The sequence below is a fragment of the Colias croceus genome, chromosome 21 (genome assembly GCF_905220415.1).
Source record: "Colias croceus chromosome 21, ilColCroc2.1".
Lineage (NCBI taxonomy): Eukaryota > Metazoa > Arthropoda > Insecta > Lepidoptera > Pieridae > Colias > Colias croceus.
Genome location: NC_059557.1, coordinates 5319064 through 5337335, shown reverse-complemented (window position 1 = coordinate 5337335; position 18272 = coordinate 5319064). Strand labels below are relative to the sequence as shown.

Below are 18272 nucleotides of genomic sequence, written 5' to 3'. Positions count from 1 at the left end.
GTGAAATGTTAAGTTAAGGTATTTACTATCTATAAATTCAACTCTTATGCTCTCTGCATTTTTCTCTCATAAATATCGAAAGATAAAAATAGAAACAATAAAATATTATAAAGCAATAGTAAAATAAATTATTTTGTGGAAAGGAAAGAAAGAAAGAAAGAATTAAGAAAATACATTTATTTTAATGTCTTGCCACACAGGAAAAAATTGAGAATAGTAAGATACAATAAATTTTGGATGCGAAGAAAACAGAAAATTATATTAAATACTAATTAAACCTAAACACATAGGGTTTGTGCAGCATCAAACATTAAAAAAGGAAACCACTCGGTGATATTCTGTGATGCAGAGGCATCGCAGCACCGGTTTTCAGTGGGCCCTCCTCGACAGTCAAAGGCGGCGAAAGGAGAATTTTATTTCTTTGATGTTGAATATTTTGTGTTGAAAAACTTTCATGTTAAACATCTATAATTTAGTAATGATCTCGCTTAAAAATACAAGTGGCTGTTACCAATCATGTGCTCGAATTAAACATGATTATGATTAAATTATAAAAAAATACAAAAGTTCCTTAGTGAACTCTGTTTTGTATGTGCAGAGTTAGCGATCCTACTAATATTATAAATGCGAAAGTTTGTGAGCAAATACCACTGAACCGACTTTCATGCAAATACCACTGAACCGATTACAATGAAATTTTGGACACTTATAGAGGGTAACTTAGTTAACACATGACTTACTTAAGGTCCTATGGCCCCTATGTGGGGCAGAGGGCGTCCACAGTGCGCCGCCATCGCGTTCGGTCTTGGGCTACGCTCTTCAGCTCCGGCCACGTCAAACCAATCGCCCTAGCCTCCGCTGCCACGGAACGACGCCAGGATTGTCTTGGACGGCCACGCTTTCTTTTTCCTTGCGGGGTCCACTCCAGGGCTTGCCTGGGTATATGTAAGGTGTCCCTTCTAAGAGTGTGGCCAATCCATGTCCATTTACGGCGTAAGATTTGGAGGAAAATCGGTGTCTCGTGGCAGCGTTCCAATAGTTGGTCATTGGAGATCTTTTCAGGCCAGTAAATTCTTAGAATTTGTCGGAGGCAGCGGTTGACAAAGACCTGAATTTTCTGCGAGATATCTTTGGTGACTCTCCACGTTTCACTCCCATATAAGAGGACACTCTTAACGTTGGAGCGAAATATTTTTAATTTCACTCCACGTGTTAGCACTTCCGACTTCCATATGGGTCGTAGCTGCGCGAAGGTTGCCCTAGCTTTGGCGATTCTCGAAGCGATGTCCTCTTCGGTACCTCCAGTATTGGACACAACACTGCCAAGATACGTGAATTGCTGGACACGCTTTATTTGCTCTGGTCCCAGCGTCAGCGGTTGCTGATTTGTTCCCTCAGTGCGCATTTCCTGGGTCTTCAGGATATTAATTTTGAGTCCACACAGGGCAGCTTCACGTTGGAGGTCGTTTAGTTTGGATTGCATGTCAACGCGCTTATGGCTAAGCAGACACAGGTCGTCAGCGTAGTCCAGGTCATCCAATTGGTCGGTCAACCCCCACTCTATCCCACGTCGCTTTCCATCGTTGACTTTGCGCATAATACCGTCCAGTACCACCAGAAACAGGAGAGGGGATAACAAGCAGCCCTGTCTTACACCCGCGCGTACATCAATGTTGTCCGATATCAGTCCGTCATGCGTCACTTTACATGCGTATTTCTTATATATTGCCCTCAGAAGATTTATTATCTTGGCTGGAACACCCATCTCTTCTAGTCGGCGCCAGATACTAGACCATTTGACTGTGTCGAAAGCTTTTTCGAAGTCGACAAAGGCAAGGTATATCTCGCGTTGCCATTCTGATGCTTCCTCAAGTATAATTCTCAGAGTATTGATCTGGTCCGTACAAGAGCGATTAGGACGGAAGCCAGCCTGCTCTCTCCGGAGAATAGGTTCTACAGCTTTAGATATTCTGTTCAGTAGTATTCTAGTGAGGACCTTCGATGGAGCAGAGAGCAAAGTAATACCTCTCCAGTTACCACAAAGACTGAGGTCGCCTTTCTTTGGAACAGTTATCAGGAGGCCCTTACACCAATCCTCCGGTAATTCTTCTGATGTCCATATTCTAACCAGGAGAGGTGTAAGTGCCTGGGCGGAGAGAGCCTCTCCGCCCTAGTTAACACATAGGATAGGTTTTATCCCGGAAATCCCACGGGAACGGGAACTATGCGGGTTTTCCTTTGAAAACGTGGGCGAAGCCGCGGGCGGAATACAAGTATGATATAATTTAATTATCAATTTTAAATCACTTTTATTAAATCGTCTAATATTCAAGAATACAAAATTTAAATTAAATAAATATATTACGACCAATAAGTTCATTATGAAATATATTAATAATAGTACATTGTACATAACGCACTATTGTTTCCAAGACACCATGCATCATATTCAAGTAGATTATTACGCGAATCATGATCCTATTATCGCGAATAATATCTCAAATCACGGCATTAAACGTAATTAATACGTACAAAGGATTAGTTAGCTCACCCACTCGTTACGTGACTCAATGTACATGTAATGTTATATAATTAGGCTATAATGAGTAACCTTGTTACATAAAGGACGTTGATAGTGAAATATCTTGAAATATTGATTTGGGGATGTGTTAAAGTGTCAATTACAGACATTGAGATATACATATGGAGACGACACCGCCTACATCACTTATGTTCCGCTCACCATAAGCCTGGCTTAACTGCACGCTCATTTTTTATTTGTTTTAAAGTGAAACGCATCAAATATGCCTTCATGTTTGTTACGACATTGCACAAATAATACGGAAAAGTGCAATGGAATAACTTTCATCGGTAAGTATGGCGCACAGATTTTGTTCGTGGTGTCTCCTCCATACGTAGTAATATTATCTCAATGATTACAGATTAGTAGTTAGATAAAATAAGGTTATAGAAATGCTTTTCGGGAGCAAAAATGCTGCTCTTGTTATTTGTGATAATAAATGCACACTTTTCGGAACGGTTCATGCCAAAAAGTTAAAAAAATATGAAATGTTTTTTATAGATTAGTATTAATGAATATCGACAATATATCGTTTCTTATGAATTAAAACTTTTATACCTCTACTCGTTCTCGTTAGAACCGTATCAACACCTACACCTAGGTCTTAAACTTAATCATCTACACAACATGCAGCATTAAGTTTCTATTAAATGTAGTTAAAAGTTTCTACGTGCATTTTCCAGAACTTTCGATATGTTTAAAAATAATTTCTTAGAATATTTTACCGTCTTTTATTATGCAATGTAGGTATTTCGATTTTATAACAAGTTGATCTATGGGTTTAATTAATTTGAATTGAATAATATATATATTTTTTTTATGTTTAATTAATTAAGATAATGATTTCTATGTATTTGTGTTTATGGTGAATAAATGATTATGATTTATGATTATGAAATATAAAATAATAGATATAAAACTCGATACTATTTTAAAATAAAATCCTACCTATGTTGAACGTTAAACCAATGCATTGGGAATTTTAAAATAAAATTTTTAGTTCCAAACATTTCGCTAAAGTTTCCCAATCTTATCTTCGCTTGAAATAGTAAAATCTGTCCATTCAAGAAATGATAGCGGAATGTCCTTTTAGAAGCATTTTCCAACATTCAGAAGCTTAGTTGAAAGAAAATTTTTATAAAGATAGAAAAGTTTTATATATTTTATAAGCACTTCTAAGTTCTAACCGTAACAAGGTATGTTTCTACAGTAGTCCCTAGACAGTTACGTAAGCATGACATGCGTTTATGTAAATTGCCATACGACGGAAAAAATTTCTTTTTTAAACAATCCAGCCTTAGTATATTGCGTGAAACACTCTAAGCTTTAGCATGACATGCACCGATCTATGATCATGTGTGCATGTCATTCTAACTTGCAGGATAAAAAAAAGAGCGTGTGTGCTGAACACACGCGTCAGGACTCAGACATAGTTGACAGCTCAGAAGTGTAACTTATTTGGCAAGGTTCAAAGGTATCAAAATCATCACCTTAAAATTTTGCTCTTAACGCGCCTAAGTTTCACTTCAAAAAGAAAGGTTTATCAATCAGCTACATACCATCTCGTAGTTTGCATGTCAATCATTATACTTAAGCATTAATGGCTGCTGTACACGGGTAGAGTAAACGGTAGAGTGAACTAGCATACTACTCTACCAGTCACTACCTACTCAGTACTCTACCAGTTTTAGTAGAATTTTTGTACTCTACACTACCAATGATGTCTACATTAGTATAGTTAGGGGGTAGTTAGCACTCTACCGCTCTACTCTACCATTTACTCTACCCGTGTACAGAGGCCATGAATGAAAACGATTCTTCATGCTGCATTACCGTGTAGAGACTATGTAAATACATACTATTTTTGTATCCGTTATAACGAAGCAAAATATAAAATGTTTTCGTTTAAATTCCTTATAAACACGTTGCCAGGTTGAAATTAAAAGGTGTTAAATATATCGTGAATAGAGACGACACGTGTGATTTTTGAAAGAAAATTCTTTTAGCGTAGATTCAATAAATTTTATAGAATTTGAGATGGCATTAAATGGGTGAAAAGTCAATAATAACCATTAACAATTTTTTTAAAGCTTGTATTTATCTTTATAGAGTTAACTGAAAGATATATATTAAAATTTAATGAAGATGGCATATTATAATAGATACAAGACATTTATATTAGATATTATAATAATAATTATGTTAATTAGTGAGATTTTTATGTTTCGAATGAATGCATTGCTTACTTTGATGTAAACAGCTACGTTTTTCATTTCATTTTTATTATCAAGAATTATCTACCATATACCAACTGTGTAAAAAAAATTAAGCACTACAAATTTCATACTATCCAGCTATTTTAGTTGCGCTCAAGTCTTAATTTAAACTGAACATGGAAATATTGAGATCAAAATGAAGTAGATCTTTCAAGTGAATTCTTTAACAATAATCTTATTCATATTCAAGTATGGCGACGGAGGCACGTGGCGAAATCCTGCCTTGAATATTCAGATTTCATTTTCATGAGATATGCAAATTGGTTCGAACATATTTTTCGCCGCATACTCTTGGATTGACATGAATAAAGTATGGTTTGATTTCCTACAGAATTTAATTAGTATTTTATGTATTTGGTAATTTCGCCATGTGAAAAACAAATAATTTGTTACTTAAAAGAGTATTTATAATACCATGCGTATAGTTTATCGACTCGTAGTGGATCAAAATCTACGAAGAATTTTCACATGTTTTATTGTATAAGTTACTTCAAAGGATTATTCTGCTTCGTAATCATAACAATGCAAAGCTTAATTTTTTAATAAAAAACCTGTCCTTTTCCTTACGAAATCAATATTTCCATGAACATACTCATTACTCGTGAATATTGTTGTTGTTAAGAAAATATGTTTCACAGAATTTTTCCCGGGTTTAATAAAATATTATAATAAAAATTGTTACCTGTCTTAATTCCGTTGCTAGGTCGATTACGAGCTGGTTTTGATCCCTCTCAAACTCTATTGAAATTTTTGTTTCATGTGGCCCTATACACAAATAAAGAAATCATAAATAAAATATAGTCAATTGTTTAATTTAGAGCTAGGTTATTATCGGTATATTAAAGGTCGATGAAATCTAGGTTTCGCAACAGACAGACTGTCTATTTATTAGTCTATAATATTTAGTTGCTTAGCAACGTAGTTGTTTACGAAATCACTAAAATTACTCTTCAGATCTGTGCTCTTCAGTCTTGATAATTCTAAATCTGTTTTTATCCAAGTGCCTTTCACAAGTTTTTAAGGAAAACATTTTGTCGATGTTAATATTATAATCAATAAGTGGAAACGAATTGAGGGTAAAATTTTGATGACGCGATTTATATCGTTACACGAAAAATAAAAAAATTAAGCCAGAAAAAAACAGGATAAGAGCCTATAATATATAGAGCTCCTTTTAGTTATTTTATTACTATCCTATTATTTAATCGAATACTACTTAGTTCTTAAATGAAACTTCGTCAGTTCTTCTAAATTTCATTTTTGTTTTTGCAGACTTCACATGACATCAACAGAAAAGTATAATTGTTCAACTCGAATCAGTAGTTTTTAAGAATACATCACCCAAAAAACAAACTCTCCTCCAAATATTAGTGAACTATATACCTTCGAAAGATTGTATCACAAAAACTGCAATGATGGTCCACAACACAAGGAATGTCGTAAGGCCTAGTTGACACACCACGCATCGAATTATTATTGAACAAGTTGATTCCCCGGCTATCCTCCGCGCTGGATATACTCTTAACCATGATTCAGGCATCTTTAAAGGAATTATACATGTTTCTTGATAAGAATAGATTTTTAATTATTATCCTATCACTAAAAGTGCAGTATTAAATTGTGTAAAATAAGTAAGGTAATCGGTAGTAATATTAACCATACAAGTTATTTCAGAAGGGTGCAATTCATGTTGTAAACGAATTGAAATATGGAGTGAGTTATATTAATCCATTCTATTGGAATTGAATCGTATCTTATAGTTTAAGCTTAGTTAATGCGATGTAAGATTTGCCTTGATAATAATACCACAGTATTACAATATAGGAAATATGGTAATACTGTGATAATACTTTGATTTAATTTCAAGAGAATATTAAACAGGATATAATTTACCTTATGTATAACAATTTTAGCACCATTTCTCGTTACTTCTGTTTGATTCATTCCGTCTCCCATTAAACCACTTCTAGTAGTGTGATTAAAACTTTTAGTTTTAGGAACATAGAGAGATGTATCTTTTAATGTCCGGAACACACACGGAGAGATATTACCACACTCTCTACCTCTAACATTTTGATATAAATCACTTATATTTATTTCACTGTCACAAGCACCTGGTAGTGTGACTCGAAATTCTTTTATTCTTTCATCACAAATTTTACCTCTAACGTTCAAAACATTTGTACTTTTCGTTTGAAAATCAACACCGTCGCCACGTAGTTTTAATGTCCTGTCACAATCTAATGGAAGTCGTTTGGAAGTTTGATCGTTTTTCCCCTTTCTGTAGAGCGGCTTAACGAAATTAATTTTGCTCTTAAACTTTTCGTGTACAGACTTCCTCATTGTTCTAAAGTATTCGACTGAAAGCTTGAATGGGAACTGTTTTGAGCCGTTCTATAGCGTGCTGTGAACTTAAAATTATCTACTTCCGATACGAACTTAACAGACATCGAGGAAGCGGTTACTCATCAAGACACCGAACTTTAAATAAATGGGTTAATTCCGACGTAAACTGATAAACTGTTCAGTGGTTTTAATTAATAAATGTTCAAAATTTAGCTACATTGGCACTGTTCTAGCTTGACCTAATTTCTGTTCACCACAGTTAATAATATTCATTGGATTTAATTATGGTTAACACACACGTGGTATATAATAATGTACTGTGCGAATGACCAAATATTTAACAAAATAGCTTTATACTACAGTTTTGTTCTCAAGTTATCCCGATAAAATAGCCCGTACATTATTCCAGGCTCTCAATTCAAGCATTTGATTCTCTCACATTTATTCACATACAAATAATAATACAAAAATATATTGATGATCTTGATACCTAGGCTATGTGCATACTGCGTACCTATGCAGTAAAAATATTTTATAATGAATATTCAAAAATGTTTTGTAATGTAGTTATTTTTTTAAATTAAATGCAATATTGGATGAATTTTAGTTATGTATATTCAGTTTTGATAACAGATTAAAAATAAACAATAATCTCAGATCATGCAGCCCGTCACTCAGTGGCGTAGTATCGTTACAGCCATTCCCGCTATGGAATACTGAAAATAAGGAAATTAATATCAAATAGTGTAGATTTTAGTTTGCTTTGGAAATGGATAGCTTTGTACTGACTGTTTTGATTAATAAAATGCTGCCCAATTTTAAACGCATCAAGTTTTTAATTAAGCGTTATACCCATATTGACCCTTACGATCTTCGATATCTTTACTGTTTTATTTATTACTTTTTGCGTTTGTTGTTTCATTTTTGTCATTTATAAAAAATTATTGCTCAGAGATGGATTTCATATCTTTATTATGTTATATCCACCAAATATTTGTATTTTATATAAGTAACAGGTACACAATTTTCTATTCAAAGAGCTTTCACGTTGATATAATGAAAATAGAAAGAACAAATTGACTTCAACGGAAAAATACTAATGAGGCCTTATTAATATTTATGTCTGAAATAGGACCTTGAACGGGTTCGGAAACTTTATGCCGTAGAAATATCGTTACCTAAAAAAAAACTCAAAAATGACCTGGAATACGTCGCATATTTATTAAGATAATAAATAGCATTCAAATAATAAACTTTCCGCGAAAAAGTTCCAATGACGAAATATAAAAATTTAAATGAATTATTACTGACGTTAGCGGCTCTATTGATTTCTATGTTACGCCATGCGCTCTCCGGGTTCAGGTTGACAGAAAGCAGGCGCGCGCATCTGTCAAGATGGTTTACTCTTGGCAAAAATAACATGCAATATTTACAATAATAAAGCAAAAGTATCCCTATATTTAAAATTCTCTTCCTAGTAACGATAAATGTAAAGTGATTTCAACGTGTATGTGTGTGTGCAACAAAATTTGATACCGTGTTGTTTTGTTTAGTTAACAAAGGTGTATTTAGACCAAAATCCCTGTTTTCGTTAATTATTATTGTACAGTGGACCTTTTAAATATATAGTTTTACAGTCGTTTTCTAATAAATATGTTTTAAACCTATTTAAAATAGCACAAATATCGAAATAATGTTTGAAAACATATCTATGAATTAACCTCTCTTTTAAAGTATAATGAATTAAAACGATGTCGAGATGTATACGAGTTTGCGCGGCATATACGTATAGACTAACACGAAGACACTCTACTTTATTTATATTTATTACCTTTGTAGTAACTCTTACTGTGATATTTCATTTCTATGCTTTTAAACATAATGAGCACCCTCATGCCTCTCCACAAGTTGGAGACTTTGAATACAGACCAGGGGCTTTTCTACGAGGACGATACCCTCACGACAACAGAAGCTATTGCCAGTTCAACTATGGTTTACCAAATTATATCGATTGGGGGACATTTCCAATATTCACGACGCCCGAAGCAGGAATTAATGGACCGTACAGAGTCATCTATAACGCAATCAGGGGCATGGCATATGCCAACAACAGCAAATATGATGCGGTGACGTATGCGACGCAAGCGACCCCGGAATTCATTTATCACATTGCTGAAATTGCCAAATATTGGGACGGGCCAATCAGTTTAGCTGTTTACGTACCTAATTATGACATGGACATTACAATTCAGATAATGAAACAGTTGTGCTCGTGTTATCCAGGTATGTCGAAAGTATCATTACATCTTTTTTATCCAAAACGCCATCCGCCAAAAATAAGAAAACCGGAACAGATAATAGTTACCACAGAAATTTCTACAACAACGTCAAATGTTTCCGTAGAAGAAATACTAAGGGATAAATTGGAAAGATATAAGAATTTGAATCCAAAAACTAGGGCGGGATATGTAGAATGGGTGAGGAAAAAGAAAATAGAACGCATGATGGCGAAAATAAGCAAAAAGGAGGAAGGCGCACCGAATTTGCATTTCGTTGATTGCTCCGGTCCCGAAGTGCTTGACATTCCGACGTTTCGGCGCGATCATAAAATGATATATCCCATAAACGTGGGAAGGAATGTCGCTAGGAATGCATCAAAGACAAACTATTTTATTGTGTCTGATATAGAAATGGTGCCGAGCGATGGATTAGCGCCGAAATTTCTGAGAATGGTGCGGAAACTTATGGGCGATAAGAAACGCGACGAGGGCTGTATTTTCGCTAAGACAGTCTTTGTAGTGCCGCTCTTTGAAGTGGAAAGGGGAGAGGAGATACCTCACGACAAAGACACGTAAGTTGATAAATTGTGCTTTTACTGCGACGTGTAGGACTGACAGTTATAAATATACACTACGCGTTTATATTTTGATTTTAAATCTGTACAAAGTAGGGTAGATGACTGAGAAGCAGTGTAAAGAGCTTGGGCTTGCACATTTGATCATATAAAACACCTCTAACTACGTAAGTAGGTCCTCACTCCGGCAGTTTATGATGTTCTAGAATTTAAAGCTTAAATGTATTTTATAGTTAGTTAGCAACATAAAAGGATCGCAATGTAACATCCATAACTGATAGAGAACCAACTTACTTGCGATATAATTTTGAAAATCCAACATTAGAACTTATATAGTAAATATTATAATTAGTATTTAACCGGCTAATAATATTTATTTCGTAATAGGTATTGTTAGTAATTACACAAAGGTTATTTTCCAAATTTAATAAGAATAATAAGATTAAAAATCCGAAAAATTATTTTGCGTGTTCTATTTATGTTTTATTTATAGCTTTGATAAAATATAGATATTATAGATAACCGTTGGATATTACAAATAGTTTACCTAAATTTGATTCTACACACTCTATTTTATTATATAGACCGGACTCTCAGTGGAGTTTCGTTTGCAAAAATAGCGGACCTAAATCTGACTTCTGATATATATGGTATAGATCCCAGACATCCTATAGACAGATGTTGCCAACCAGTTTTGTGGTCCCCCTCTCCCCACCCCGGAAATTAAATATGGCATACAAAGAAAAAAATAAAAATTTCCAAAACATGCCGTGTGGGGTATCAAATGAAAGAGCTTATTGAGTAGATCACGAATATATCACTTTCTCTAAGATTTTTTACTATAACACTTTCTCTAAGATTTTTTAGAAAATTTACGAAAATTTTTGAGTTAACTTTAAACCACTATAGATTGAAAACTCATGAATATATTTTTTAAATTATTATTTTAAATAATTACGTCCATTTAAGTCCATTGTTTACGATTCAATTTTATATTTCTTGTGTAAAATTTACGACACCGTTTAGCAGATGGGATGAAAATATGGAATGCTGTCGCGTAAATTCGTTTTACAATTGGTCTTACATATATTTATTTGAAACGCGTGGCGTTGTCTGTGTAAAATTATATAAGGTGCAATATTTATCCGTCGTCCTATATTCTTGAAGTTCTGCTACTCTATTTTTCATTGTTGGGAAGGACTTGAGAAAATAATTTTATTGTTTTCTTTTCGTTAATCTTGATCTTATTATAAAACTAGCTTCCACCCACGACTTTGTACGTGCATCCCCGTTTTCCCCTGTTCCCGCAAGAATTTCGGGAAATCCTTTCTTAGCGGATGCCTACGTCCTAACATCTGCATGCCAAATTTCAGCCCGATACGTCCAGTGGTTTGGGCTGTGCGTTGATAGATCACTATATCAGTCACCTTTGAGTTTTATATATATATAGATGTGACACAAACGAAATAACAGCTACAACTCTTAATTTAAATAAAAAATGTGAACGCAAAATCCAGCCCTAAATTAGAGTAATAAATTGAAAAATATTTTTATCCGGGATTATTTAGATTTGAAGCTTCATTTCATTCAGATTTTCTAAAAATTAATGGAATCGTGATAGACGGAAAATGTTGTTTTTGACTTTAAATTATTGTAATTGCTTATTCATACAATTTAGAGCACCCTTAGCTTTTAATTCGATTGAAAATTTCTCTCGGTCGCTAAATTTCGGTTTTACGAATCATCTGATATTGACTAGGCAGATATTTATACACTAACAGTATTACCTATTTCTATTCTGAGTATTAAAATTATATTTTAATAAAGTTCCTCTAAACCTTCTTAGACCAATATTAGGTTTCTTAATTAATCTTTACTTAAACAAGGTTTCTTGTTATAAAGTTATAATATGTTTTGAACATTTTCGTAATTTCATCGTAGTGGATATTATCTTGTAGAAACATTTTATTATAATTTCGTCTCATTTAAATGTATTTAAATTATTTTTAGACGGAGTTTCTAATATTTTACTGACACAATATTGTGTTATTATTTGAAACGTTACTTTATTTCATAAAAGTCTACACTTTTATGAATTGATTTGAGTGCTTTGGGTTCTTATACCTACAGGTATAAGATTTAAAAACACATACAATTATAGTTTATCTCTATATAGTTGTCTATACAATTGTCTGTTTGTTGTATTCACTAGGTTAGTGAACATGGTGACTTCAAACCGCGCCATGTATTTCCACCAGAAAGTCTGTTCCCATTGCCAACGGTTTCCTGGACTTCAGACGTGGCTGCTGCGACCTTCACCAGATATATTGGAGGTTTGTTATTTATTTTGGTATTCGTTACCGATGAACATACAAAAGTAATTTATGTAGACTATTTACTATTCTTCTAGGTAAATTAATTTTTGAGTACTTAATCGACCGTGTTAGCATAACATGCTGCAAATTGCATGTATTTCTTTCGTATTGAGTATTTTTTAGAATTTTTTGATTTGATTGTAATTTGAAATATTGACTATCAACTTTATTTTTAAATCATAGCTCTTTTAATATGAATCTATCAGTGTGACCTCTACACTGTGTATAAACTACGTATGAACCTACTATAAGCCTTCGTAATAATATTAATATCAAGGCTGTTATAACTCCTTCATCTCTGTCATATTCCGCGCCATTTTCTATAAGCAGATCCATCATGGCGGGACGTCAACCTAATTCGCGAGTGGCTGATGCTTCAATCTTGGAAGGATCCAATTTTATCCCTATAGTGGCAACTTACTAATTTATAATAATAAATAAATAATAAATATTTCGGGACAATTTTCACACACGGCACGATCTGATCCCATAGTCCATACTAAGCTTTCGCTTGTGTTATGGAAACCAGATGGCTGATAAACATACATATTATATAATTTTAAATAAATACTCATATAGATAATTAACACCCAGACACAGCGCAAACATCTATGTTCATCACACAAATATTTGCCCCGGGTGGGAATCGAACTCACGACCTCTGGCTTGGAAGGCAGGGCCACTACCAACCGGCCAGTCAATATTTGCTACATAATTGTGTGTGTCGTTCAACTATATTAAACTAGCTTTATTATAGAACAATTTTTAATTGTTAAACGACCGTTTTAAATTCGCCTGAAAGGTCTATTTGAAATGAAAATGTTGAAGTTTATGTTTATAAATTAGTTATGATATCTCTCTCATATTTATACTACCTCTGTCCCGCCATTTTACCCACATAGTTCTACTCCTGCTGGTCTTAGCGTGATGATATAGAGCCTTCCTCGATAAATGCATTATGTAACAGTGAAATATTTTTTCATATCGTACTCGTGGTTCTTGAGATTAGTGCGTTCATGCAAACAAACAAACTCTTCAGCATTGTAATATTAGTATAGATTTTTGTAAGATACGAAACATTTTAATAAAAGAAGAAGTAGTATAAAATGATGGTGTAACAGGGTGTGTCGAAAGTAATATATCTTGTGTTAGTATTCTGAATACTGATTTCCGTTGTTCTATTTATTCAAGATTCTATCAAGCAAACGCTCATAAAGTATTAACGGTGAATCATCAGTGAACAATGTATCCTGTAGGATCTGAAATAGACACAATATTCATCGCTAACTAGCAGTCGTGTACTGGTAAAGTTTCGTTTATATTCCATACTACGTTGTAACTATTTAGTAATATGTGACCAAGGTAAAGCCACCAACATTTACCGAGTTAAACTGGTTAACAGAACTTGAATTTGCGACATGTATTTATGTTAGGGACTAGTTTGAATCATGACGAATGTTTTGGGTTGAACTAAACTTTCATATTTGAATGCGTTTAAATTTGAAATGGTTATCTTTTTATTCGAGTTTTATACGGTTACAAGTGATTGTATACTTATATAGATTTAAATACGTCGTGAATTTGAGTAAACAGTTTAAAGTATATTATATTCGTTCTTAATTTTAATCTCTAGTAAAGTAACGTTACAAATTATTGATGCATGAAAATGGTTTAATCTTCTAAACAATTCTATTAGCTGAATTGTTTATTTTGCTAATAGAGTGTGATTGAAGTTATGTATCGCACAGATATGTTATATTTCGGAGTAATTACGTGCACACACAGACTTATTTTTAGTTGGTCACCATAATATAGCAAGGACATCGCTTGCAATGGTCGATGTAAATCTATACTAATATTATAAAGCTGAAGAGTTTGTGTTTTTTTTGGAACCTGTTAACTCAGGAACTACTAGTCCGATTTGAAAAATTATTTCGGTGTTAGATAGCCCATTTATCGAAGAAGGCTATATATCATAACGCTAAGACCAACAGGAGCGGAGCCACGCGGGTGAAACCGCGAAGCGCAGCTAGTTTATTAATAGTATAATATAAATATGTTGCCAGTATATAAAGCTTTTTTCACAGCCAATGCTGATAGCCCGCCGGGAGTACCCTTACCACCGCTGGGAGCCTCTTTACTTCGGCACTCACCGGGAGCCCTGGTACAGTGAGAGTCTATCCTGGGAGGGGAAACAGGATAAGATGACACAGGTAAAGTAATGTTTATTCTTTTATAATCTAAATACAGGAGGTCGCATGTAACCTTATGTTTAAACTGTTGTAATATTTAAATGGTTTTCTACTCGTACTTATTTTATTTAGGTACAATTACAATACGATTTGTTTTCACCAAACAAATGCTTTTAATGTTGAATACATTTAGTATTAAATGTTCTCCGTATTTGAGAACAACGAAGAAAATATCGGCAACTTTAAGATGTAAGCTTGAAAATTATCCTTGGCAACAGATATTTTTGGAATTAGGATAGAAGACTTTTATTTCTTATTACAAAACAGTTTTCGCGAATTGATTTCTAAACAATTCATTAGAAAGATTTCACAAGAGGCTTCATTAAATATCAATATTCTTTTGAAAAGCAAAAGGTATAAAAAGCGGAGGTATTTCATTTCCTCTGAAACTTTTGATTAAATTCATCGGGAAGCTTTCTTACGGCAATATGATTGGTTTAATCAACTTCTTAGAAGGTAGGAATAATAATACTTCGGATCGTAAATATATTTTTTTTTAGGAATAGTATTAATATTTAGATACAATAAGATAAAAAATAATTGTATTGTCTTTTAATGAAATAGTTTATATGTTTTGGAGAAACACTACCTAAAAAGTCTTAAGAGATTTTCAATATATTTATCACGCAATTTCTTATAATGTGCATGGTAGTAGTAATACTGACTGTATTTGTTCACATAATGTGTACTTTTGTTAATGCAGTTATAAGTTTTTTTTGTATATTATACAAAAAGCGAAGACAAAACTAAACACATTTTGTGCGTGCTTTCTTGTTTAAATTGCTCTATCGATGCATTTACATTAAACGAACTTAGAGCTAGAACTAGAGCAAGAGCATTCTTTCATGATCTTTTAGTGTAAACTAAAACTTGTATTCAGTGTTGTTCAGTATTACAACATTGCATAGAATCTTTTCGAACTCACTAAGAACAACGAAAGAATGCTCTACGCCTGTTTACACTAAAATAATTTGACATATTATAGGGGTTAGAATTTTGCAGTTGCACGTTTGATGTAAATGCACTGTAATGGAAACATATATTAGCTAGTTCAATAAAGAAACGAATCTTCAATGGCGGCGCTTATCATTCCCTCTCGCTCACACACGGCCGTACGGTATGCAAAAAAAAAGGGAAAAATTAAATCACTAAAATGTATTTGATTTTCCCTATAATAGTTTTTATCATAAATTTACAATGACAATTATGCATTTGCGAAAGTAAATAATGTTTTATTGGAATTTGACAAAATATGTTCTTTGGGAAAAGTTGTTCAGTTTTATGGGCTTATTACAAGTATTATGGGGATTTTATTACATTCTGTATACGTAAATATGATAATTCATATAAATACACAAATACAATAACAAAAAAGTTTGTCAACAAACAATTTGAAATAATTTAATAAAATAATTATCAATTTACGTTATTTTTATTTTCTTTTTTGCTGATCCTACCATCTGTCAAAGTCAGCTTTGGCCGCCATTGAAGATTCGTTTCTTTATTGAACCAACTAATACTACACAAATAGTAAAAAAAAAAATCTTCGTAGGACGTAGCTACATGCTATTCTATTACACTTCATTCAACCTTACACACTAAAACTTTCTTCTAGATGCTAGAACTCTGCCTTCAAGAGTATCGCATGGTGGTCCTCGACGGCGGTTTCCTCTGCCACGCCGCAATCAGCAAGAACACATCGAACAACGCAAGAGCTCAGACAATAAACCGGCAGAGGTACCAGGGCATCATAAGTTCCTTCAAACAGAATTACCCAGATCGACCGAAATGTAAATTGACGTGGGGATGTGGACAGTTGAATTAAAGATATAATATTATGTTTTATGTGGTTTAGTTGAATTATTTTAATGGTATTCAAGAATTGTTTAATTGTTATTGAAGCTTCTATTTGTTTGATTGATCTATTTCTGTTCGATGTTATGCTGGAAATGTGAAAAATGATATGATTAAAATATGTTTATAGCTAACATTATTTTTGTTCGTGTAATATATTCACAGTTTAAGTAGTAGGTAAATGAAAACTGTCCTCACAGTCTTGTAGCTGCTCCGCGCGGTTTCACCCCCGTGGCTCCACTCCTGTTGGTCTTAGCGTGATGATATATAGCTTATAGCCTTTCTCGATAAATGAGCTATCCAACACCGAAAGAATTTTTCAAATCGGACCAGTAGTTCCTGAGATTAGCGCGTTCAAACAAACAAACAAACTCTTCAGCTTTATAATATTAGTATAGATTATTCGACTGTACCAAATCAAAGACGTCATTTTGAATCAATATACCAGCGTATTATTATTCCTTTTCTTTTCCTTGGGATTTAGTCATAAAACACATTTAACAACACTATACATATATATATATATATATAACCTTACATTTTTTAAAAGATCTATCGGTTATATTTTTCGGAGAAACTGCGAAAGCATAACAGACGTGTTGTTTACCAAAATTCAGATAGCAGTATAAGGTATGTATGTCTAAAGTGATTAGGGATCGACCCTTCGTAAGTAAAAATGAAGGAACCTTCATAGAAAGCATAGGGCTCCCTTGATCACGGTCATAAAGTAATATGGCCTGAAGTTATGGACAGGCAACGCTACGATTTCCTCCCCGATACGAACGTATAGTAAACATGTTTATTTTATTGAATTGTTAATATACTTTTTCAAATTAAATATCACGATTTGTTAGATATATTTTGTTACTAATTCTATCTCAAGTACAAATAACAGAGTGCAAACTCTGTAACGAAATTTTTGGCATATAAAATTACATAGGTATAATGCAAAGCCATTTTTACTACGAAAAATAACTTTTCTTATTTAAAGACATAGTAAATATCAAGATAATGTTACAACAAAGCCACACATTTATACATTTCGTATATAAATGATACAAATAGGTATCATTTGTTTTTGTTTATAGCCCGCCATTTTGTTAAGAAAATTCCCTTTGGTATAAGAAGTTATGTTAGGTATGTGAAAAAGTAAATAATAGTTGAAAATAGTCGAACATAATTAATAAAAAATTTGTCGAATTTTGAATTTTGAACATAATCGTAGTTTATTATACAATAATATACGTTTTAATGCATAACTAATTGACAAAAATATTTACGTGAGTATCGCGATAAATGTATTATTCGATTTTAATAGCTTGAAGGTTGAACTACTTCTTAATGTAAAGGAAATGTACACTAGATGTAAAACCGTTAAGGTCTTCCAACTTTTAGTTTGCATAGAGTGGGATGTCTCCGCTAAACTTTGGGATTTTTAGTAGGACTATGAATTATTCAATCGCTCCTTCCCGTTGTGATTACTTTGTTGTGAACTTACTGAATAATAGCGGAGTTTCCCGATTTTATGCTTAATAATTTCTTTCTTGTTCGACGTAAAATACTTTTGTAAAGGATCCTTATTCATCTGTATCGATCTTTGTGTATATCTTCGGTTCTTTCGGTTGGTTAAAGTATTTATAGCAATATTATAACAAATTTACTGAATTTTGCTTCCATTACATAGTATGACGTAGGCGATATCGCCTTAATATATTTTCAATTAAATTCTATTTT

At 33.3% G+C, this 18272-nt stretch overlaps 1 protein-coding gene across 1 annotated transcript; it reads left to right on the top strand.

The window, feature by feature from the left end:
- Window positions 1–8603: 8603 nt before the first annotated feature.
- On the top strand, window positions 8604–18272 carry LOC123701260 (beta-1,4-glucuronyltransferase 1-like). The gene is made up of 4 exons (XM_045648678.1): window positions 8604–10054; window positions 12270–12390; window positions 14520–14645; window positions 16300–18272. Exons 1-4 carry the CDS (start codon window positions 8955–8957, stop codon window positions 16507–16509), a joined length of 1557 nt encoding a protein of 518 aa, XP_045504634.1. The 5' UTR covers window positions 8604–8954; the 3' UTR covers window positions 16510–18272.